The sequence below is a fragment of the Squalius cephalus genome, assembly GCF_949319135.1.
Source record: "Squalius cephalus genome assembly, chromosome: 12".
Taxonomy (NCBI): Eukaryota; Metazoa; Chordata; class Actinopteri; order Cypriniformes; family Leuciscidae; genus Squalius; species Squalius cephalus.
Genome location: NC_137133.1, coordinates 10,756,090 through 10,779,528, shown reverse-complemented (window position 1 = coordinate 10,779,528; position 23,439 = coordinate 10,756,090). Strand labels below are relative to the sequence as shown.

The following is a 23,439-nucleotide window of genomic DNA, read 5'->3' as shown; positions in this document are numbered from 1 at the left end:
GAAAGTATTTGATGAGCGTATACTATGTGCGGAGAGCATTCACTCTCATTTTTGACATAGGTGGATTTTAGAGGCTTATATATATATATATATATATATATATATATATATATATATATATATATATATATATATATATATATTGTTCAAAATGTGCTGCATAAAAGGAAAGATCCAGCTGTTAAGTGTAGAAAACAACTGAACAATGATCATTTTCATCAGGTTCATACAGAGTAGCCTACATACAGTGAGCGCTTGAAAAGCAGATGTTCAGCAGGAGGAGGTGATTCAGGCGGGTGTGGTCAATGACGTACAGACTAATAAGTACGAGCGTTCAGTGACAGACTGAGCAGAGCACACTTTAACATGTATCCTGACAGCTCATCAAAAGACTGGCCGTTTCCCCTCCCACAGGCTTTTACCAGCGATCAAATCAAGCAATTTTTTTCTCGTCTGGGATAATTATCGACTTCAAGCCTTACAGTGGACCATCTGCTGACATCGATTGCAACAGGTAGAGGCTCACAGTCTTCCAGCGTCCGTTTGTAGCATTGTGGGTAAACTTTCGTCCTACATCAATCGGATTTAATTTCATTCAGCGCGTGTGCTCGATTATAGTACATTTGTTTACGTGTGCACTTTTCAGACTAAAATGGCGTAAACAGGATAATGAATGGAATTATGCAGAACGTCAAATTTATTTACTTTAACTCGGTATGTGGATGAAAGGTTTAACGCTCAGAGACCCAAGCCTTGATACTGTTTTAGGAAACCACTCGTAGGCTATTAAAATAATGATGTATATTTTGTTATCATTAGGCTATATTTCAGTGTTATTTTATACAGAAAGTGGTTAACACTACATTAAAGTAGTTGTCTGTATGACATATGCTACTAAATGTATGAAAGAAACTAGACTGTTTTTAAATTTGTCTAGTTGATAAACGAGGACTGTTTTAAACTGAACTGTGATAATTGATCATATTAAAAACATTGACACAATAAAGATGATCAAGTCCTTCATCTGAATTATCTGACAGTACATCTTAAAACATGAATAGTTAATTCATCAAAATAATAATTAAAAAAAAAACTCTAGTGATTGTAACTGTATATAATGTAGTATATTTAATACCATTACTTAAAATTATGTTATTATTATTATTATTATGAAGCAAAAATGACAGAACAGTATAGAAAACTGCTGGAAATAGTTTACCTATGATTTACTGAATGGGCCCCATTAATGATGACCTGCTGCATTTTTGCTACACCTAGAAAAATATACTCAAATTAATTTATAGTTGATTGCTATAAGTTGATAAACCTCTGGTCAAATAGACTACTTATAAATTACTTGTAAAACTAAAAGTCAGCAATGATGTCAGTGAGCTGTGACCTTGTTGTGACCTCAGCAAGCGGTGACATTTAATATGCAAAATTCTGATAAAACTTTTGTTGTACAGTAATACAACTTTAGTCAACTTTAGTTTTTAGTCTGTGGCAAAGACATCAGTGACAATAATGCATCTACTTTTATTCAGGATGTGATTTTAACTATTCAAACTTGAACGGCTGAAGACTGTCAGTTGGATTAATAACAGCCAGATTGTGCCAGATAGGCTCTTTGCAGTTTCCTTTTATCCGCTCTCAGTTAAATAGGCCATTTCAGCTTTCCCTTTAAACTGGACAACATTTTTTCACGTGAACTCCTGCAGTAGGGAATAAACGTAAAATGACTAAAATTAAAATGCTGAAATCTTTTTTTTTTTTTTTTTTTTTTATGATTAATAAAATAAATACCTAACATACATTCATGAAATACATGATATAAATATACATTCTTCTGTGTTGCCAGTATATCAACAATTATCTTACAGATGGACAAAATCCTGATACTGAACAATATACTGTAAATTGGTACAGAGAAATATAGATATATAGATGGGGCTGCTGCCTCTCTGCTGAGATTTCCAGTAATTACGATTATAGTTTGTAGCATTCACTGAAGAAATATGGAATACATAAAAATTACCACCAGCTGCATCATTTTGCGCAGTGACTATGGTCTAGTCAAAGCAGATCTACCTTATGGACATCTATATGAAATGAAATGCACAAAACGTCTGCATAAAATATTCTTAAATATAAATACGGCATAGTATGTTTTTTGATTTATGTATCTGGCAAATGATTTTATCCAAAGCACCTTTGCATTCAAATGATTAGTTATATCAGTTAATCCCTGGGAATCGAACCTACAGTATAACCTGCTGTTGCTAACATCATGTTTTACTGCTTAAACTACAGGAACACTTATTAAAGCAATAAGCCATGTGAAGCCAAGTTTTACAGAGAATTTAGAAAAGCTAAGGGACGATGTTCGGCACGACGCGGAGCGTCTCAGCTGTTCTAAATTCACTGTAAACCACAGCTTCACGGGGCTTATTGCTTTTATAAAACGGCTTGACCATAAAAATATTTCTTTTAATGAGGTCACAGGTGTATCATTGTAGAGTAATTTAAAATGGTTTCAAACATGGCTCAACCAATCAGAATTATGTACCGGAGCTATCGGTTTTATAAAATAAATTATAGTGCTCCATTTTTATGTGCACTATATTATTAGAAAAGGTTGATAGTCTTAAGGGTTTGCATTAGGCTCAATGGTGGTCTTTCCCAGGGTTCCCACCACTCCTGCACAGGGCATGGTTTCCGTCGCTCCTTCTTTCCCTTATCCGTTTTCCGCCAGAGAAGGGAGTGAGGGAAGCTGGAGAAGGGAGATCACACCGCGGCCTTGGGCTTTTGTTTTTGGTATGCACTGCTGGCCGGTGGCCGGGTGCTCTTTTGCCTCAAGAGCACGCATCATGCCAGACTGGTTGTCAGTAGAGAGTTGATGCAGGCAGATTCAGTCTGTGCTTTCCAAGTCTCCTCCTTCTCTCTGTCTTCCATTCTAACTTACATGGAGTACATTAAAAAATACCTAACTAAAGAGATACCACTACCTGCAGTGTAAAAAATTTCACGTTAATTTTACACACACAGAAGAAAAAAAAAAACAACTTTGTTGTTTCCATTGTTGCGGGATTGCATATTAATGCCTGTATCACACACACACAAAAAAACTAATGTACATTATAGATAACAAAATATAAAACAAACACAACTATTTAAATAAAATACAATCATGTAATGTCACACCTTTTACTGTTTTACATGTTATAATATTCATGTAATTCAGTTTTTTTTACTTCCAAAAATGTACGTTTGTCAATATTTTACAGTAAAATTACATACAATGCAATGTGAAACCATTTACAGTTTTTCTCTGTGTACAATCACGTAACTTACAGTTAACCAATTAACAGGTTTTTACTGAAGCAATTTATACAATTTAGTCTTTTTCTGTAAAATTACACAAAAAAGTACATTGTGTGATGTGAATAAAGTATATCATTTGACATATTTATGACTTGTCATGTTGATGGAAAAAGAGGTAATGAGTGCATTTAGTTTTGGATCAGTTATTTAATTTTAAAACATACTATAATAATCATTATTTATTTATTAGTAATTGTAATAATACTAATAAAACATTAAAGGGATAGATCAAATATTGTTTTAATTATTTATAAAAATAGTAAAAAAAAAAAAAAAAAAAAAAAAGTTTGCTGTTCACAAAATAGGTTGATTTCTATATCATCACATAATTTCCTTTCTGTCATTGTGCAGGTACTTGTGCTCAGTCTGTGCAGGGTATGTTTTGGCCAGTTGCCTGTCTGCACTGAAACGAGGGTTCAAAAGTCCTCGGCTGACTCACGTTGGCAGAGACAGTGTGGCTAACTGCCTCTCTCGCAAGTACAGTCTACAATACTGTGTAGGTAAGAGTCACTTTAACAGACTTCTGTGTTAAAATTAAGAACTAACATGTGATATTAGAAAGACATCACTGCAAAGAGCTGAGAGAAATAGAAATGTATCTTTATTATGCCTTGATTCATTTAAATGGATATTTTGTGTGGGAGAAATGTACGTTCCTGAGGCAGATCTTTAGGCCTCTTTGAATGCAACCTACTGTAGATTCATACCATTACAGAGCTGTATGCAATAGGCTGAGTTAAGTATAACCCTCCGGGGTCTAAGGTGTTTTTGGTGTCCTTGAGATGTTTAGACATGCCCTGACATTTGTGCTTGTAGATGTTTGTATTTTTAAGAGAATAATGTTTATGCATGGTTATTGAAAAAACTAAAAATTAAAGTTTCTGAAATAAGGCCACTAAACACAAACTAAATGTGAACTGGCCTAAAATAGGCAGATATGCAAGACACACAGCTGCTTTTTCAGTGTTCACAAGCTAAACGTTTAAAACAAACATCTGCTATTAAATTGTAGTGAGACCAGCTTTATGAGCGTTCTGGAAGAGGGTGGTGCTAGCAATGTCGAGGTCAATCCAGGGAATGCATGAACAGATAAAATGTATATCTTGAATGCAACATAATTCATCTTGGATAGAAGCATCTGCCAAATACATTTGAATGTATATGAATGTGTAGACGGATCACATTTTACATTTGTATGAGAGTGAGTTAAATCTATATATATAAAGTGGAATTTAATTACATTTTTCAGTTTTTTTGGTGGAACAGTGTGTAATAGTCTAATCCTCCTCAATCTAGTCTTGTCACTCATTCTGCACTATGAATGACTTGCCAGTAATCATTAACTTAAGGATGCATCCTGTCTTGGCCCTCCGCTGTGCAACAACTCCTTTTTTTCTGGCTCAAACTAGGGGTGTAACCCTCATGTCATAATTCGATACATATCACGATACTAAACTCACAATACGATATTATTACGACACTCTAAGACATATAGTAAAAGGTTAACAATTTTTTTGACTGTTAATTAAAATGCTAAATTTGGTATTACATTGGGGGTGGAAATGAATAGGTTTGGACTTGGTGCTGGTAACCCAATGCACAGGACAATAGTGACACCAGAATAAAAATATTCATGATTCTGAAGCTGAAAACAGAATTATTTTGGACGAATATGCTTGCACTCTGTCACTGACTAGATATATTTAAAATAATGTAGGCCACTTTTTACTGGTAACGTAAGACATTTGGCATTATCATACATTATATTCAACGTTATACATAGTAGTTTAATGTAGTACTGAAACTAAAACTCTGTAAACTTGAATTTTTTCTCACACAGTAATTTTTATTTTGGTTGAACTATACACAATATATATTGTCACTATCCACGAAACATATTGTTGCATTTTTGTATTGCGATATATTGTGATACGATACATTGTTACACTCCTAGTTCAAACGTTTGGGGAGAGTATGATTTTTTTGGAAAGTATTTTACACTTTTATTCAGCAAGGATTATTAAATTGATAAAAAGTGACAGTAAAGACATTTACATTGTTCTAAAAAACTATTTCAAATAAATGCTATTCTATTCATCAAGGAATCCTGATCAAAATTAGCATATTAGAATGATTTCCTGAGGACCACGTGACACTGAAGACTGGGGTAATGATGCTGAAAATTCAGGAATTTTAAGGAATAAATTAAATTTTAAATATATTAAAATAGAAAACAGTTATTTTAAATTGCTGTAACATTTCACAATATTACTGTTTTACTGTATTAGTGATTAGTGAATACTGCATTCCTGCTTTGCTAAAACACACAATATATGAATGGCTATGAAATGAAACACAGTCACCTAACTATTCAGTACTATATATATCTAAGCGGTGGCAACAACAATGAACCTATATCTTCTAGTGTGGAAGCTTTTTGATGCCAAAGACCCCTAAATATAACAAGGGACCCTTTCCCCAAATAGACTGTATTTAATTGTATATAAACTCATTTACACTGTGTGTGAAAACAGTGTGATATATACAAATACTGAAAAGTATTTAAAAAGCCTTAGCTACCAGAGAACTTGATAGACATTTTGTGAATACGTTAGAAGTATGTAAGGTTATACCATATTTGGCCATTGATTTAAAAGTTTAAAAGTTCTTCTGTTTCCATTCATTTTGAACCTCTAATTGCATTTGCTTCCAAATGCCATCTTATTATTGATTATTTGAATGTGCTTATTTTCTAGAGATAGAAAGTGAAGAGCTGCAAAGATCCGCTCGCTTGAACAAATTGAAAATGAATAATATGTGCATTTTTTTCCAGTTCAGTTTCTCAACTTAAACTGAAATCTTCTTGTCGATTATGCAATAGGCTATGTCGCGTTTCAGTATTGATGACTAAGGAGTTCAACATGACATACATCAACAGTCCCCTGTTGATGATGCGACAGTGCTGAACTCATCTACCTTCACCATGTCCGAGTATCCCGAGGGAGAAAGCCCTCTGCTTCAGCTGCAGGAAGTGGACTCCAGCAGGGTGGGAGGTCACATCCTCTCTCCTCTCTTTAACTCCTCCTCTCCATCCCTGCCGGTGGAGAGCCATCCCGTCTGCATCCCATCACCCTACACAGACCTCGGCCATGACTTCACCACTCTGCCCTTCTACAGTCCCGCTCTGCTGGGTTACGGCACATCGCCCCTGTCCGAGTGCTCAACAGTGAGGCAGTCGCTAAGCCCCACCCTCTTTTGGCCACCTCATAGCCAAGTTTCGTCACTTGCATTGCATCAACAACAGACTCGACTACAACAAAACCATCCAACTGGTGGGACTTGGTCGGAACTTACACCACATGATCACAGCGAAGAGGAATACAGGTATGCGGAAGCACAAATCTTTTTTTATTTCAGAAGGTCACGTAAAACTGGCTGTCTGTCTAACTAGGTTTAAAGCTGCTCAGATGCATGTGTCCACTCCCCTTTATAGAAAACCGCTGGTGAAGAGGGTAGCAGACGCAGAGGAGACTTCTACCTCTTTGAGAGGTAAAGCTGACATGCACTACTGTGCCGTCTGCAGTGATTACGCCTCTGGGTACCATTATGGCGTGTGGTCGTGTGAAGGATGCAAAGCCTTCTTCAAGAGGAGTATACAAGGTATCACTCTCTCAAAAGTACATTGCACTGATATTCAAATTTTGGCCGATATTAGTAATCTGATGATCATTTTCACATTATTGACAATATCTAATAAATGGCTGGTATAAAAATTAATTTGTCAAGTCAAGTCACCTATTTATATAGCACTTTTTACAATGCAGATCGTTTCAAGCAGCTTTACAGGGATAACAGGAAAATAATGCAACAAAGTTTGTTTCGGCTGTACAGCAGATTTAGAAAAATAGAAGAAGATAGTGTTAGCGTCATTCATTTATCTAAATTAATTAAAAATAAAACACTAAAAACTAACATCAATAATTTTCATGTTATGGTCGATAACAGATAAATGGCTAATAGAAATAAAATTTCAATTAGTCAAAATTAATTAAAAATCATACACTTAAAAACTAAGCTAAAAATATTTTAAATGCAAATTTGTGTGTAAAAATCAGGCAATCCAAAATTATAATCGACAGTATAAAAAAATGGGTATTCATTTTAAGATTTGCTAAAGATTACAGTTAACAGGGTTATTAAATTAATAATGTTTTTAAAGACTAAGTGAGCGATGATAGGTAATCCAAGTGTAAATATATGTATTGTGTGGTATATACTGGTAAATTTAAACAATACTCCATCCCTTCTATGAAGATTAAAGTTTGAAAATCTCCCACATGCATTTATAGAATGTTCAGCATTCAAGATGTAACTGAGAGTGATGATTGCGTCATCGTGAATTTGCATTCTGATTTGTGTTTTGACCTGGGTTTTTTTTCATCTATTTGCATGCTGAATTGTGAGTGGTCTTGTCTTACTTGCATATATTTAACCATACATAGCCATCTTCACAGTGCATACAGACGCCTTCACAGCCATCTTTTCCATCAGAAATGCTAATTTAGCCAATCTTATTACATGGTCAAGCATGACCTTCTGTGGTCAAATATTTTTATATAATGACTTCTAAAATGTATTATTTTTCCATTGTCCCAGACAACCAATCGTGTACACAGCTGTGCTATCTTCATGTCTCTAGAAGACAACTCTGCTTTACTTTGGGGTCCTTTAAACATAGTAGCAGTTTTTTTATTCTCAGACTTGTTACGATTTGAACACGCATCTGTTCAGTGGCTAATAGGGAACATCTGATTCATTTTCTCAGGACACAATGACTACATCTGCCCTGCCACCAACCAGTGCACCATCGACAAGAACCGCCGCAAAAGCTGCCAGGCCTGCCGACTCCGGAAGTGTTATGAAGTTGGAATGATGAAATGTGGTGGGACGCTGTCTCCTTTGTTCTAACAACACCCTTTTTACACCCACACAATTACCAAATACTTAATGAGAGATTGCTGAGTGCTGAATGTCCAAAGTCATTGACTTTATGTTCCGAGATTAAGCAGCTATCGTGCCGTGAAGTTGTGATATGCATCAGCATTTTAATGATAATGTGATAGAGCCCTGATTATTTATAGATGTTGGTCAAACGTTGCACCAAAACAACCCAGATACAATACTCAAAATTCATCTCATCATACATAATTCTTTGTTTTAAGATTTCAAATAATATGATTTCACACAATTTTGAACCAGACAACAGTAAAACAGATCTGGTAGATCAAGATACAACTTCTTAGGTCTTGCATTTTGTCTTTTGAGCTGTTTGTGAGTATCTTGGAGGGCTTTTCCTCCAAAGAACAGTGCTAGCTGAATAAAGTCTGTGTTGCTGTGGAGACTGTTACTGTCTAGCCTCATCCAATCTTGTAATTGCTGTTTCAGGGCAGTCCACTTTCACAGCTTCGCTTCAAGGTTAGAAGAGACTAGTGAGATAAGTACTCTTATCTCACTGGTTGATGTGTTTGGCTTGAGCTCTTTAGACTAGAATCATACATCAAATACACAGTTTTGTCATTTGTTTTTGCAGCTTTCTGGCTTTGCCTTCTGCTCGGCCATATTTTTGGTTGCAACTTTTTCATTTTTGTTGCCCCCCATTTTTCAAAAAAAATTTTGAAGGCCCCCTCAAAATATTACCAGTTTTTCTGCTGTAATTCTGCTTGTTTTCAAACTTTTTTTTAACAGCAACTGAGAATATTTGTATATTAAATAAAATAAAAACAATAGTTACTGAGGGAAAATAAAAAAAGAAATAGCATTTTAATTTTGATAATTTTAATATTATATTAAAAATAATGTATCAATTTAAATACTTTTAAGTAATCCTGCAGCCCCCTGATTGAGATCCTCTGGTTTAAGCCAAATCTGGAATTAAAGAGGAAGTGTATTATTTCTGCACTGCTAGTGACACCAAACGTAACTGCAAAGGCAATGAATGTTCCTGAACACTCCCTCTGTCTACCATTGGTCGGACAAACACACAGTCCCGCCCACATTCACACCATTGGTTGCGGCAGTGTTGCTGTACTGGTCAGGATTATCAAACAAACATAGCAATGTTTTGCCAGAGTGTTTGCACTTTGGGGAAATCAACATACGAATGAAAGATTATACATAGTAGATTGTACTTGCAACTATTTAAAGCAACACTAAGGAACATTTTTTACCTTAAAATAATGTTTCTAAAATCGTATCAGTGGTTCATCAAGTCGTAACAGGGTGAAAGGCACTTCTGGATTCGCTTTACAGCCATATATCTGCTATAACCACACCATGCAAGTATGCCAAACCGGGTCGCGTTTCTGTATTTCGAATGAGACATAGGAAAACTACAAATTTGACTTGCTTTACGTCAAGCGTTACAATAGTCATTATTTAGTTTTTCTTCGTTTCTGATGTCGCAATACATCATACTTTCATGAAATCATGCAACATACTCTACCTTGTCTGTGGACATCGTTCACTCCAAAGCCGGTGCTAGATAAACAGCGAGCGTGCGTGCGACAGTAGGCTGCGGGTGGCGAAATTATTTACTACAGCGGTAATGGACAATTCCGCTTCCAACCTGTAGGGCGACCGAAGAGGAAAAGTTCCTTAGTGTTGCTTTAATATAAAAACAATTACACACTTCCCTTTATTATCATATCAGTTGCTATTAAATGGATAATTACTTGTATATTTAGTCAGCTGTCCAGTATAATCCTTTCAACCAGCATAGACGAGGCGGAAGTGAATGGTGCAATTACGTTGTGTTTTTTACAGGGTTACGGCGAGATCGTGGCAGCTACCAACAAAGAGGAGCACAGCAGAAGCGACCGGCACGATTCTCTGGCAGGATGAGAACCGGTGGCCCGAGATCTCAAGAGATAAAAAGTGTCCCGTGTCCCCTCAGTGGAAATGAGGTGGTTAACATGGCGTTGAGCCCTGAGGAACTAATCGCTCGCATCATGGATGCAGAGCCACCTGAGATTTACCTCATGAAAGACATGAAGAAGCCATTTACTGAGGCCAACGTCATGATGTCACTCACCAACCTGGCTGACAAAGAGCTCGTTCACATGATCAGCTGGGCCAAGAAGGTCCCAGGTGAGTGTATAACCAGATAACAGAAGAAAAACTGATTCAGTTATATCTATACTCAGTGTGTTACCGTATTTCTGTTGGTTCATAGAACTTTTCCAATAACACAAACTGCAAATCCACATGGAATTGAGGTATTTGGTCATAGCGTGTGTCAGTTTGTAGACCAAACCTGGAAGGCTTATTCACTATGGATTCCCTCTGGAATATCTAATGGGTTTTAGAATAGTTTTGGATTTATGTGTACACAACAGTAATGGATGTGGTAATATTACTTGAAGAGAATTTGTCATTTATCATTTATATTAAAAATAAATTGCATTACATCATACCCTGTTCAAGCATGAATTTTCAAACTGTTTTGTGCTTTTGAAATGTTTCTAAAAGTTGCTGCATGACGTATACAACAGTTGTCCACTGAATTTCACATCATTTGTCAAGCACATAAACCTGCATCTTTGTTCTGCTTTTAGCAGTTTGAACATTGCTTGCTTGAACACAGGGTTGTGTGGGTAATAAAACAAAATTCAGTTCTTGTATACATGGGTTAGAAACACTTGTTTTAGAGTTAGTGCACTATGTGCAGTACAAGGATGTGAGCTTATGTGCTAAACAAATGACGTGGAATTCATGTGTCAGCCGTTTTAATCCTCATGTTGTCTCTTGTTTGCAACTTATGTTTTTAAAGCACACAATTTTATATTATATTTGATTACGGTATGACTATGATTCATGCTGTCGAACAAAGTGTCTGCTCATGTAATGTTAGCCACAGACAATACTGAACTCATCAAAACTCACTATAATAAAAAGCAACTTTAGAAATTCATGGCTCAAAATTGTTAATTGTCTTTCAGGTTTTAGGACTTCAAAAAGATCTTTATATTGAACTTTGAAGAAACCTTTCTGTAGTGGATGCATTAAATGAATTAAAATTAATCGTTTCTGAAGTAGATGGATTTCTGAATTGAAGTGAACTACTGTAAACTATGGATTGTGTTTGATCGCTATTGGTTGAATGAGGCTGTTGTTGGTTGTGTGTGCAGTTGGTAACAAGTGCTTATTTCTCCCCTCAGGTTTTGTGGAGCTCAGTCTTTTTGACCAGGTCCATTTGTTAGAGTGCTGCTGGTTAGAGGTGCTGATGCTTGGACTGATGTGGCGCTCTGTTAATCACCCTGGAAAGCTCATTTTCTCTCCAGACCTCAGTCTCAGCAGGTAACTACTGTGAGCTAATTGTGTTTATCCTTCCCATTGCCTAATTTATGAACAGGCACATCCATCTCTCCGTGCTTGAATTCATTTCTCCGTTCTCACATGCTTTAGGTGGTCAGTATTTTTATGCAGATATCCATTTGTTCCCTTTCAGTCGCTCACATTCAACGTAGTCGATGTGTCGACTGATTGGGATCACGCCAGGGAGCCAGTCATCTTTGAGTACTGTTGAAACAAACCAATGGAAATGGCGTGCGTGATTTGCATCACACACTCCGCCCCCGCGGTGTGGGTATAAATACAGAAGTGTTAGTACAATACTAGTTGCCTTTTGTTGCAGATCGTTTGATGTCTCTGAAGAGTGCTGTTGTTTACAACGAGCGAGTGTGTCGGTGTTCTTCTGGAAGACTCTCCCAGTGCTGGTGGTGTCTACAGCGCGAGTGCAGTGGTGATCGTGAGCTTTGAGCTCTCAACTGCTGTTTTAACAGCAACAAATTTCTAAATGTTTGTGTTTGTTGACAGCTGGTTAGAGGGCGGAAAGGTGAGTGCTTCACTGTTTCAGTTCACTGTTCAGTGTTGCCGTGGTCATTCCCCTGTATGCTCTGGCACTGGTGATGGGTCCTATTTCCTGAAAGAGCAACACGGGTGTGTTTGCATCTTTTTCAAGATGTCATTCCACCAGTGCGTTTCTGGATGCGGTCGTTCCCTGTTCCTCTCTGACAGTCACAATTGTTGCATCACGTGTTTGGGCTTACAGCACACTGAAGCAGCTTTTGCGGACGGTTCATGTTCCCATTGCTGGAATATGACTGACGCGGTGTTGATCAAGACTCGTCCGTGAAGCTTGAGTCCCCATTACCATGCCCCACCCCTGGGTCAAATGCTCCTAAAAATTTGTGACTTTAGTCACACCTAAGTGTTGAGCAGTGCTCCTGTCTTGTTTGCGCACATCACAGTCTACTGGCGAAGGACGTGATGCAGCCGCTCCCTCCAGCTGATATGAAGGCCGGCTTCTATAAGCCCGTACTTCATTGTACCCTAGAGAGGTGGGTCACAACCATCTTGGTCCTGTGTTAATTGAGACAGGCCCTTTTTTGAAAGCCTCAGTTCAATTTGTTACACAGAGATGCATTTCCAAATGCTCCGTACTCTATCCTTCCGCACCACAGGCCATCCTGTGTTCGTGCGTTCGAAAGATGTGAAGTATCAGTACAAAGTCCTACCCTTCAAGTGCTTATAGCCAGTTGGGTCCTCAGGTCAACTGGGAAAGAGTAAACTCGTCCACGGGCTGAGGATCTCTTTTCTAGTTTGGAGATGGATTCGGTCCACCACATCTCTGAAAAAGAGTGTGTGGATGGTTAGTGCTGTATAGAAGTGAGAAAGGGTCCCACTGAAACTCTTCAGAGGCTCCTGGGGCATATGGTATACGCAGCTGCTCGGCTTCCTCCATATGAAGACCGCTTCAGCACTGACTTCACGGCCGAGTCCCGAGGTGGCCGTGGCAGAGCGGCACGCTCCGTGTGAAAGCCCCCTGGCCTGCCGCCAAACCCTCAGTCCGTAACAGACCTTTTGTTTCTCCGGGCCAATGGTCCCTAGAACGAGTGCCCATCAATACCGGCTGAGGGGCCACGTACAAAGGGCATGCAGTAACGGAGGTCTGGATGGCCCTCCGACTGCATTGGCATCCATTGCCTCGAGTTGCTTGCAGTTCATCTCGCTTTGAGACACCGCTACTCAGCGAATTTGTACTGGTCTGAAAAGACAACATTGCGACCGTTGCGCTACGCTTCCCTCGCAGGTCCCGCCACCTCCTCCTCAGAGTCAGAAGCTTCTGAGGTCGCTTCGTTCCACTTATTACTTCTGGCCTGCTCAATCGTGCCGCTGACAAGCCTCATGACAGCCTATGGATCAGGGAGAGTGGAGTCTCCGTCCCCAGGCGGTCCAGCTGTTTGGGACCACTTCGGGGCCGCACAGTTACATCTGTTGCCCCTCCGGACTCGTCCCTCCGCCAGTTGTTTTTTCTCCTGTCATCCCTTGCACAGAAAAAACTCTGGCCACAGCTGGCCCCAATGCATTCCCCAGTGAGCCTTCTTGCACACAACTGTGCTAAAGTTAGGGAGGAGATGGAGCAGGTATTGCTAGTTGCCCCTTATTGGCCCAACCAGACCTCTCTTCTCGACAGCCCTTCCTGACTCCTTCCTTTGAGTACAGTCTCAGGGATGGGGCATGATGGCTCCTGTGTTTAGACTGAGGCACGCTCCCCTTTAGAAGTGTAACCTATTCGTTGAATTGAGTCTTCTCCCCGTGAGGAGATCCCGAAGGTGTTCGATCACTTCAGTGCTTCTTTCATGCTAATGGGTTGGAGTGAGGGCTGTCTCCTCCACCTCAAAATGTTGTTGCCTCTGTATAGAGCTGGTAAGTCCCGCCCCTTCCGCAAAACCCCGCTGGACCTCAAAGTTGAAAAACCGTCAATGCAAGTGAATGGGAGAAAATAATTATTTTCTGGTCCCGTTTGAATTGTGCCATGAATGTGAACATATGTTGTCTGTGAATTTTTTTATATAACTTTTCGTGTAAAGAATGATACAATTTAGCGGGTAGAAGTTTGATACGGTTAGACTTTGTGTGAGAGCACTTTGTGGACTACAACTCTCGACGCATTTGAAACGTCAACACCACTAGCACACGGATTAGCTCACGGATCCCGCTAAACATGGCTGTGTCTTTGGTGCACTTCACCGCCTTCTTTCAGGGAGAGGACAAAATCGTTGAAGTTGGTGAAAACCACGGGTAAGTCAACTTTATGGGGTGACGTCACATAGGCGACATGTAGTCTTTCTCGTTATGTCTTTTCCACAACTGCTAGCCGAAGAATCATACCATATACTGTCAAACACGTAACATGAAAAGTTATATAAAAAATTCACAGACAACATATGTTCACATTCATGGCACAATTCAAACGGGACCAGAAAAGAATTATTTTCTCCCATTCACTTGCATTGACGGTTTTTCAACTTTGAGGTCCAGCGGGGTTTTACGGAAGGGGCGGGACTTACCAGCTCTATTGACACACATCATGATGCAGTCAGGTTCCTGAGGGGAGCAAGGAGACCGAATTTGTCTTGCGCCTCCCTTGAGCCCTGCAGGCAGTGAGTTAAAAATACTGTTTTTAGAGAAACAGTCCTCCTGCTTGCTTGGTCTCTATCTAGAGGGTAGGGACTTGCACGCATTTTCGGTCAACAAATCATGCCTGGAATTCAGGCTGGCTAACTCTCATGAAATCTGAGACCCCGGCCTAGATATGTGCCCAAGGTTTCTACCTCTCTTACGGGACCAGGTGGTGAGCCTGCAAGCACTGCCCCAGAGGAGGCAGACCCAGTCCTGGTTTTTCTCTGTCTATCCGCTCCATTGCGGTTATACATGCTCAGAATGCAAAGCCTGGACCTCAGACTAGCTCTTGTCTGTTAAGGAGACCAGCAGAAGGGAAGGCTGTTTCCAAGCAGAGGTTGGCCCACTACATGTGGTTGCCTTCATCTTGGTGAGAAAGTTTTCCCAAGATGCACGTGCCCACCTGGGTGGTGAGCTCCTCCTAAGTGAGAGTATTGCTCCCTTCTAGGCGTTGACACAGAGTGCCTCGCTGAACAGATGTTAAATAGAGTTGGGGGCTGGGCGACACCCATCACGTTCGCTTTCCATGGGCTTTCTTCACATGAAGCCAGTTTCACTGTAAGCCCGGTTCGAAGTGTCGGCTTGCTGCGCCATTCCCCTCCTATGGACTGGATACGTGTTCAATTCTTGCTCCAGTAGAGTTCCCCTTATTAGCCGAACCCTGTCGAGTTCCTCCATACCCTTCGGCAACGGACGTGGCGGAACGTCCGCAGCCAGGCCTATCACTCGAATGGACTGGTGGAACCTGTGTTAGGCTGGGTCCATATGTTGTGATCCCTATGGTGATCACATATGTGTATTCTTCCACGGTACGGCTCCCTGTGGCGAGCCCGTGTCTTCGTCACTGTCCGGTTGAGTCTCCCCCCTGTCTTAGGCTGGAGCCACCCCAGTGACATTCCATATGTTGTACTGCCCAGTCCAAATGTGTTTTCTCCACGTTACCTCCCTTCGGGCAGGATGTGGCTTCCTTCCATTGATAGGGCACGCTTCCCAGTGGTCCTGTGGAACAGCATTGACTTCCCTGGCCTAATCCCTGTCCCATCTCTGCCTCAAAAGAATGCGGGAGGATCAGGAAGCTTCTGTCTAGGCGCTGGAAGATGGCAACACTAGTGGCTTTTTTATAGAGATCCCAATCAGTCGACACGTCGACTCCGTTGAACGTGAGCGACTGAAAGGGAATGTCTCGGTTACGTATGTAACCTAGTCCCGTCGCCACTATTGCTGGACCACCGCGGACTCCGAGTTACGCTCGGCTCCTCAGCGAAAAAGCAACTAGTGCGTGCATCCAATTCCGTATTTATACCCACGCCGCGGGGGTGGAGTGTGTGATGCAAATCACGCACGCCAATTCCACTGGCTTGTTTCAATAGTACTCGAAGATGACTGGATCCCTGACGTGATCCCAATTAGTCGACACGTCGACTACGTCTCTGTTCCCTCCTTCAGGGAACAAGGGTTACATACGTAACCGAGACGTTCTGTATGCCAGTGTAGTATGAAATCATTTATGGGTGATTTAAGTAAATGATTATGTGTTCTGATGTACAGACACCAGTTTCTTGTCATGTCAAGGTTAAAACACATTAGCCATGGTTAGTCAAAGTTAGCATGCCGACCTATATAATCATTCATTAGCGTGATGCTGTTTTTTTTTCTGGATCTATTAATTTTGCCGGTAATGTATGCAAAAAATGCAGTTCATACATACAGTGAAAACATCTCTTCTATGACGAGCATGTTTTTAATCTCTGTATTAAAATGAATTTTGATATATTTTGGGGAACATAAAATAAAAAAATGCCAGGTTTATACAGCCCTCAAGATATAATAATAAAGAAAAAAGCCTCATTAAAAGAACTAAATTCCTTTGGCATAATCTTGTATTAGGATCATTATTTCTAAAAATATGTAATAATAATAATAAAATCACTTTTAGCACTTTTGCTAAAATATGATCAATTTTTAGCGCAATTTTCCACCGGACAAATTGCGATTGTTAACTCATGATTTCTGTTCTGTGCATCTGTGCGCACCAATCTTGCACTTCTATCTACTCCTCAACCAGACCACCTAGAGACTTCGGGTTTTCGGCATTATGTTAAGGAAGGTCTAATCTCGGGAACGCACAAAAAAAATCCAGGAAAAGATTTACTATCTCTTAGTGTTGTGATCCCATGAGGTGAGAAAATTGCGCTAAAACACTCACTGAGTTTTTATTACTTGTTTAAAACTTTTGTCTGCCAAGTCATATAGTGTGGGACCAACATGCAGAAATAACAACATTTTTATTTTACTTTTTTAAAATTATAATCATTGAGATAATTACTCTTACATACATTCAAGTTGAAACGAAAATATGTTATTACTTTTTAATATATTTGTTACGCCACAATTTATTAGCAATAAATATTAATGAATAATAATATTAATATTCATTACATTTAAAATAGTCTTTAGAATGGTACAAACGTTTTTCAAATACATTTGAAACCATCATCAGTACAAAGAGGGTATGCTTCTGATAACTTTGCATGTTAAGGTTTTTACTTTTAAAATGTAATATAAATTGTAACGTGTGTATGTGTGTGGGTGGGTGTTTTCACACTGCAGATGCTTAGTATAAAGAACTGTGTATTCATAACATAAGCTTTGTAGAATAAAGTGAAACATCTCAAAAATACAGCTGTGAAACAAAATCAGTGTTTTGGCCAGATGTGTTCAGATGTGTCACAGCGAGTGTGAGGCTTGGTGTGGTGGGAAATAGAGAGCTGCCAGTACAATTGTGGGAAGACAGAAACTGATCCTTCCATGGCTTCTCTGTTATCATGCCCCCTCTACTCCGCTGCCCTTTGTACCCCCCTAACATGGTGTGTACCCATGTTGTAATGCCAGAAAAAAAATGTGGCCAGGGTTACAGATGCTCTGCAGACTTTATACTGAACTACTCTTCCAATCCGTTCTAGTCATGGGTGGTTTCGCTGTAAATATGCATCTGACGCCAGCCATTCACTGTATTTTCATGGGCTTGGATAAGGAATTCATTGTATCATAGCCAACTGGGTCCATTAGTTGAACTTGGTGAATGATGACAACATCAAAAAAATGTGCCAACAAACAGTGTGATTTTTTTCTTTTTCTTTTTTTTTTTCTGACTACATCTGCCAATTATGACACTCAGTATTATTTGACACAAATACAAATTCCCTAAAATAATAGTTACATATAGAAGTGAGGTACAATGACTCAATTATTTAGCACCCCTGATGTTTAGGTTGTGAATAAGTCTTGTTTAATGCGAAACAGAAGTAGCTGTTTAGGTTGTGAATAAGTCTTGTTTAATGCGAAACAGAAGTAGCTGTAGGCTATCTTTGTTCTCTCTGTTCTCACAAGTTTTAATGAAGACTGTGTTAGCACCATTCTGGTCTCATTCACTGCTGCAGGTCCAATTGTAGCACCTCTTAGCATCTTAGGGTACTTTGATTTTCCATTAGCCATTTCGCTTTATATAGAATTCAGCATTCGTGCTTTCAGTAGGGGCCAGGTTTGGAATACGGCTAGTTAAGTTTGAGATTGATGCTAGGTCCTGTGTTTCTGATGAGGTAAGTTTATTTGTGAGTCTGATGAAGGTCTTTATGCTCGGCAGGGACGAAGGCAGCTGTGTGCAGGGGTTTGTGGAGATCTTCGATATGCTGCTGGCAGCCACATCCAGGTTCAGAGAACTCAAGTTACAGAGAGAGGAGTACGTGTGTCTCAAAGCCATGATCCTCCTTAACTCCAGTAAGTGTTCTTCTTATTAAAGGGCTTTTGAAATGTGCATGCATTTACAATACATCTATTACTAAAACAAATGTATTTTTATTAGATAATGAATGTGCATGTTTTGTTGACCTTCCCCATAGGACAGAAAAATCACAGAGGATCTCATTGTAATATCTCAGGTGGCTCTGCTAGAAGTAAATTGAGACTAGCATAAGTTTTCACTATACTTATATATATATAAAAAATTGCCTTTTTTTAGTCACATGACTTCTAATACCTCATAGCATCCATAAATATGTAATCCCAATATTTAATATTAATCCATAACTATTTTCAGATATAATTGTTTAAAAATGTTTTTTTCATATATACATTTATAGATTTGCAATTCAAAATAACAAATATTTGATGAATAGGGTTAGAAACAACAGCATTTATTAGAAATAGAGATCTTTTGTGACATTGTCACTTTTGATCAATTTAATGCATCCGTGCTGAATAAAATTATGAATTTCTTTAAAAAAAAATTTACTAAACCAAAACTTTTGAATAGTAGTGTGTACTTTTTTTTAAAACAATGTTAACAATGTTAAACACAACCGTAGTAATAGTGCATAATAACCAAAATTGGGAAACTTGTTTTATAATTTGGTAAATGGTGGATTTTATTTTAGCAACAACAAACTGCAGGCAAAATTAAATGTATGCATTCTGTCTCTTGCACTGGATTGTAATGTTAAAAGAAATCCAGCATGATGAACAGCATCATTTCAGCAACAAACAAACTCTTTGCGTTCCTTTGGGTCTGTATATGTTGCCACTCTTTTCTACTCACATCGCTCCTGCTGGGATTCAAACCGGCATTTTTGGCATGGGAGGTGGGCGCTCTAACCAGGACGCTAAAGTCCGCAGCGTCAGCCGCTATTGTGCCTCTTGAGATCAGGGGAGTGAGGTTTAATCGCACAGCTCTTCCTAGCTGGCCCTCTAAACCTTCATCCCATCCGGGTCACGGCACCAATGTAACCCCTCTGGTTCTACTCGCACCACTTTGAGCAGGATTCGAACTGACATTTCTGGCATGGGAGGCGAGCGCCGCAGCCTCTAGCGTGCCTCTTGAAGCCAGGGGAGTGAGGTTTACCTGCACAGCTCTTTACTAGCTGGTCTCCGGTATATTTATCATAAATTAATGTTGTGGTCTAGCGCTTAAGCTCCAAAAGCAGGTTCGATTCCAGCTGGTGTCATGCACCAATCATACTCCCCTTCATTTCCTTTCCTCTCTAGTGTCTCTATCAAGTGGCATAAGGCCAAACAAACGTCTGACCTCCACAGAGCTGCAATAAATAGTGTTGACTCGTAACTCAGAAGGTTACTACTATCCCCGCTTTAATTGAAGGGAGTCTTGGCAAGACCAAAACGCTCACACTGTAAACTCTTAATGGGGACAACATGCCTGCTTTAAGGAGCGCTCCACGCTTTCAACCCAACTATCCATTTCATAGCAAACACTTATGTAAGGAACAGGCAGTACCTGGTTAGTGTTTAATGTCTGAGGGAACCAATCTCTCTTCCTGCTCCGATTCCTCTGAACTTTTGATCTGTCTTTTCCTCATGCATTATCTCTTTATTTTCAGCCCCCAACAGCTGTCTTCACTTTGTCTCCTCTGTCATTTTTTTGATCGCTCCAGATGTGTTGCGTTGTTTTTGACTTGGATATTCTTCTTTATTTGGGGATCACCCTCTATTATTTCAAATGGCTGTAAATGTCTCATCATGGCTTGAATCTCTGTGAACTTGTGCTTCATTGCAGACATGTGTCTGAGTTCGTCGGAGGGAGGAGAGGAGCTCCAGAGGCGGTCGAAGCTGCTGTGTCTGCTTGACTCGGTGACGGATGCTCTTGTATGGGCCATCTCAAAGACGGGCCTGAGCTTTCAGCAGCGCTCCACCAGACTAGCCCATCTGCTCATGCTGCTCTCCCACATAAGGCACCTCAGGTACAAACAATATATGCAGTGCTTTCACTCAGAAAAGGTGGCTTGTGGTCTTGCTTCACACACAGTCATTTGTCTGAATACAGCAGTCCCAGTAGTTCATCTGTTTTTAAAGTAGCTTTTCCAATAGCTAATTTGTCTAGCAATTATCAGTGTAGTGAATCAGTTCTTTTAGATGGTTCATGGAAATGAATTGTCTCTTTTTGAACCAGGTCACAAATGCAGCATTTGCTTACTAATTAAATTAAATTATATCTGATAATTATAGATTTTAAAATATAAAACTTTAGCTTTAATCTGGTTAGCTACTTGTTGAGCTTTACTGTATTAAATGTAGCTATCCTCATTTACAAAAGGTTAGCGTACTATACTGAACTACTTTAAGTATCTTATAGTTTAGCTAACTTCCTTTTCAAGGTTAGCTTGACTGTATTGAAGACTCTTAAACTTGTGAGCTTGTAATCTGTCTCTGTGGTGTTGTGTGCATTTGTAACTCTCGAGCTGTGCAAAACCTTCCACTGACCATCTGTAGTAACAAAGGCATGGACCACCTGCACTGCATGAAGATGAAGAAGATGGTTCCTCTGTACGACCTGCTCCTGGAGATGCTGGACGCTCATATCATGCACGGCTCACGTCTGTCTCACTCCGGTCCCGCTCCCAAAGAGAGCACAGGCGTCCAGGAGGCTTTCACCTGCACTTCTCAGCATGGACCCTAAACTCTATCAGGTGAGATTCAGAAAGAGTGCGCAACATAATGCACAGATTGGGACCTTGAAATAAATACAAATAGACTGTTTAATGATGAAAATGCCTGGTTTATATTTCATTTTACAGGCAGTTGCCAGCTAAAATCTTTCCACAAATCCTAAAAAAAATATCCCATTAAATTGCTCTTCTTTCTCTCCAGTGCTGAAGAATGATCTGTAGTTTTGGGAGGATGGACAACAAAAACAGCCGCACAAAAAGCGTGGAATAGGATTTCACGAGTTGAAAAACATGACTGATGTCTTGAATGTTCTGATGTGAAATCTATTTTCCTTTTTTCAGACAGGATGGACATGGTGTCCAATTTCTACTTTTTCTTTTCTCTTTCTATACAGTAAGCTTTCTGTAAAATAAAACAAATCAGCAGCACGATGATGCCTATAGCACAACTATAGCAACTGCTGTAGATAGAGCAGCTATTGACGACACTCTCAGAAGAAGAAAAAGCTTTAGAAGACCTGAATCAAGCCTGTCGGAGCAAGAGGACTCATGAATGGCAGCTGGATGTGTTTTTGCATTTTTGTTATTTTGTCATTTTATTTTTGACCAATTGTAAAAAAAAAAACAAAAAAAAACTTGCCTTATTTCATCCTGCTCCCTATCCAGTAAACCCCTTTAACACCATAAAGGCCTTGTACAAAACATTTATACATTTTCTAGATTGATCACTAGTTTATTCCACTGTGAAAACCTTTCCGTTTGTAAGATGAACCACGATACTTTTGATATTGCACTTTAAAATTTCTCTGCAATAGAAGAGCAAACCTACCTTAAACATTAGAAGCATAAAAAAATATGTTAAAAGTACTTCATTGTAATAATTGCACAAAATGGACTAAAAGTATTTATAAAAGTTATTGCATCTGCCGGCAGCCATTTGAATTTTAATTGTTTTGATATTATTAAATTTAAGCTGTGTTAATATTAATTGAATTTAATTGAAAATGAATTTACAATTTGTCAAATACTAAGAATTAAAAAACAGATGTAATACAGGTTTTTTTTTTTTAAGTAGACAATGTTTATTCAAAACACACAACATAAGTTTAATTTGTAAAAGGTTTCATCTTTAATTTCTGTAAACTTTGTGTTCTACCTTGCAGCGCATTATGTAACAATGTTATTTACACTGGGATGAATTAAAATGTTTTGTGCATTTGACATTTTTACATTTATTTTTGTTTTGGGCTTTGCAAATACAGTTGATTCAGATCATATCAAAATTGAAAAACGAGACCCCATAATCCCAAAATAGCAGCCACCCATCATGTCATCACAAACTGTGGATGAAAAGATCATCCTTTCCAGTTGCAAACTCTTATAATCTTTAATCAGTGCATGATGTGCTTAAATCTAGAAATATTTCACACACACACAAAAAAAAAGATCAGTGATTTACATTCAAGCTCATACAATGATTGACTTCTTTACAGCTTTTTTTTTTAGATCACATCCAACTCAACATTAACAACAACCAAAAATATCTCAGTAGTATGGCTCTCAAAGGGGAATAAATAGTATAAAATCAATTATATAAATACAACCATTAAAAATATTGCTTGGACATAAGTGGTTCTCCACCGCACGTCATGAGAGTCATGAGAACGGCTCCATTAATTGATGGTGAGAACAGTTGACGAGGGACTCATGTGGGAGGAGGACCGTTGGTGTAGCGTAACATGGGGTGGAAAGAACGGGCAAAATTGTTGGAAAGGGTGCAGCTGTAGTCGTCTTCAGAAAGAGGGACCAAACAGGCCAGAACCAGCAGCAGCAGGAACAGGAGATGCAGAGGGAACGCCGCTCGCAGGACCCGATAGAAGAATGAACGCTGAGGGGATGGCTCACGCTTTGACCTGAAACACAATTTTTTTTAACTTTTACTGCTGCCATTTTTACCAAATCAAAATGTAATGTGTATATAATACTGGGTATGTGCACTTTTGTGCATATTTTTTATATTCTACACTCTTTTAATATATTCTAACTATTGATTAAAAATGTAAAAAGGCTCAAAAATAAA

General features: G+C 39.1%; 2 protein-coding genes across 4 annotated transcripts in view; one reads left to right on the top strand and one right to left on the bottom strand.

The window, feature by feature from the left end:
- The first annotated feature begins 336 nt into the window (after positions 1-336).
- On the top strand, positions 337-22,579 carry esr2a (estrogen receptor 2a). 2 transcript variants are annotated; one of them, XM_079888133.1, is made up of 11 exons: positions 337-514; positions 3,733-3,881; positions 6,263-6,765; positions 6,875-7,041; positions 8,207-8,323; positions 10,204-10,527; positions 11,598-11,736; positions 18,548-18,681; positions 20,471-20,654; positions 21,184-21,380; positions 21,562-22,579. In XM_079888133.1, the coding sequence occupies exons 3-10, from the start codon at positions 6,365-6,367 to the stop codon at positions 21,368-21,370; spliced, it is 1,653 nt and encodes a 550-aa protein (XP_079744259.1). In that variant the 5' UTR covers positions 337-514; positions 3,733-3,881; positions 6,263-6,364; the 3' UTR covers positions 21,371-21,380; positions 21,562-22,579. The 2 variants fall into 2 exon arrangements, with proteins under 2 accessions (XP_079744259.1, XP_079744260.1); XM_079888134.1 differs by lacking the exon at positions 3,733-3,881.
- The window catches only part of syne2a (spectrin repeat containing, nuclear envelope 2a), a 96,377-nt gene continuing 95,405 nt past the window's right edge, over positions 22,468-23,439 (bottom strand). Inside the window, exon 101 of one of the 2 annotated variants that reach the window (XM_079888131.1) lies at positions 22,468-23,272. In XM_079888131.1, the coding sequence (XP_079744257.1) occupies positions 23,065-23,272 (208 nt within the window). In that variant the 3' untranslated portion in view covers positions 22,468-23,064. The remainder of the gene's footprint in view (positions 23,273-23,439) is intronic. The other variant, XM_079888132.1, reaches the window with a different exon arrangement.

What these genes read in the sequence shown, in the direction of transcription:
- esr2a (XM_079888134.1), top strand. Translation starts at nt 6,365, where the DNA reads ATGTCCGAGTATCCCGAGGGAGAAAGCCCTCTGCTTCAGCTGCAGGAA. An exon ending in CTTCAAGAGGAGTATACAAG is followed by an intron (nt 7,042 to 8,206) that starts GTATCACTCTCT and finishes TCATTTTCTCAG; the next exon opens with GACACAATGACTACATCTGC. An exon ending in CTGGGCCAAGAAGGTCCCAG is followed by an intron (nt 10,528 to 11,597) that starts GTGAGTGTATAA and finishes TTCTCCCCTCAG; the next exon opens with GTTTTGTGGAGCTCAGTCTT.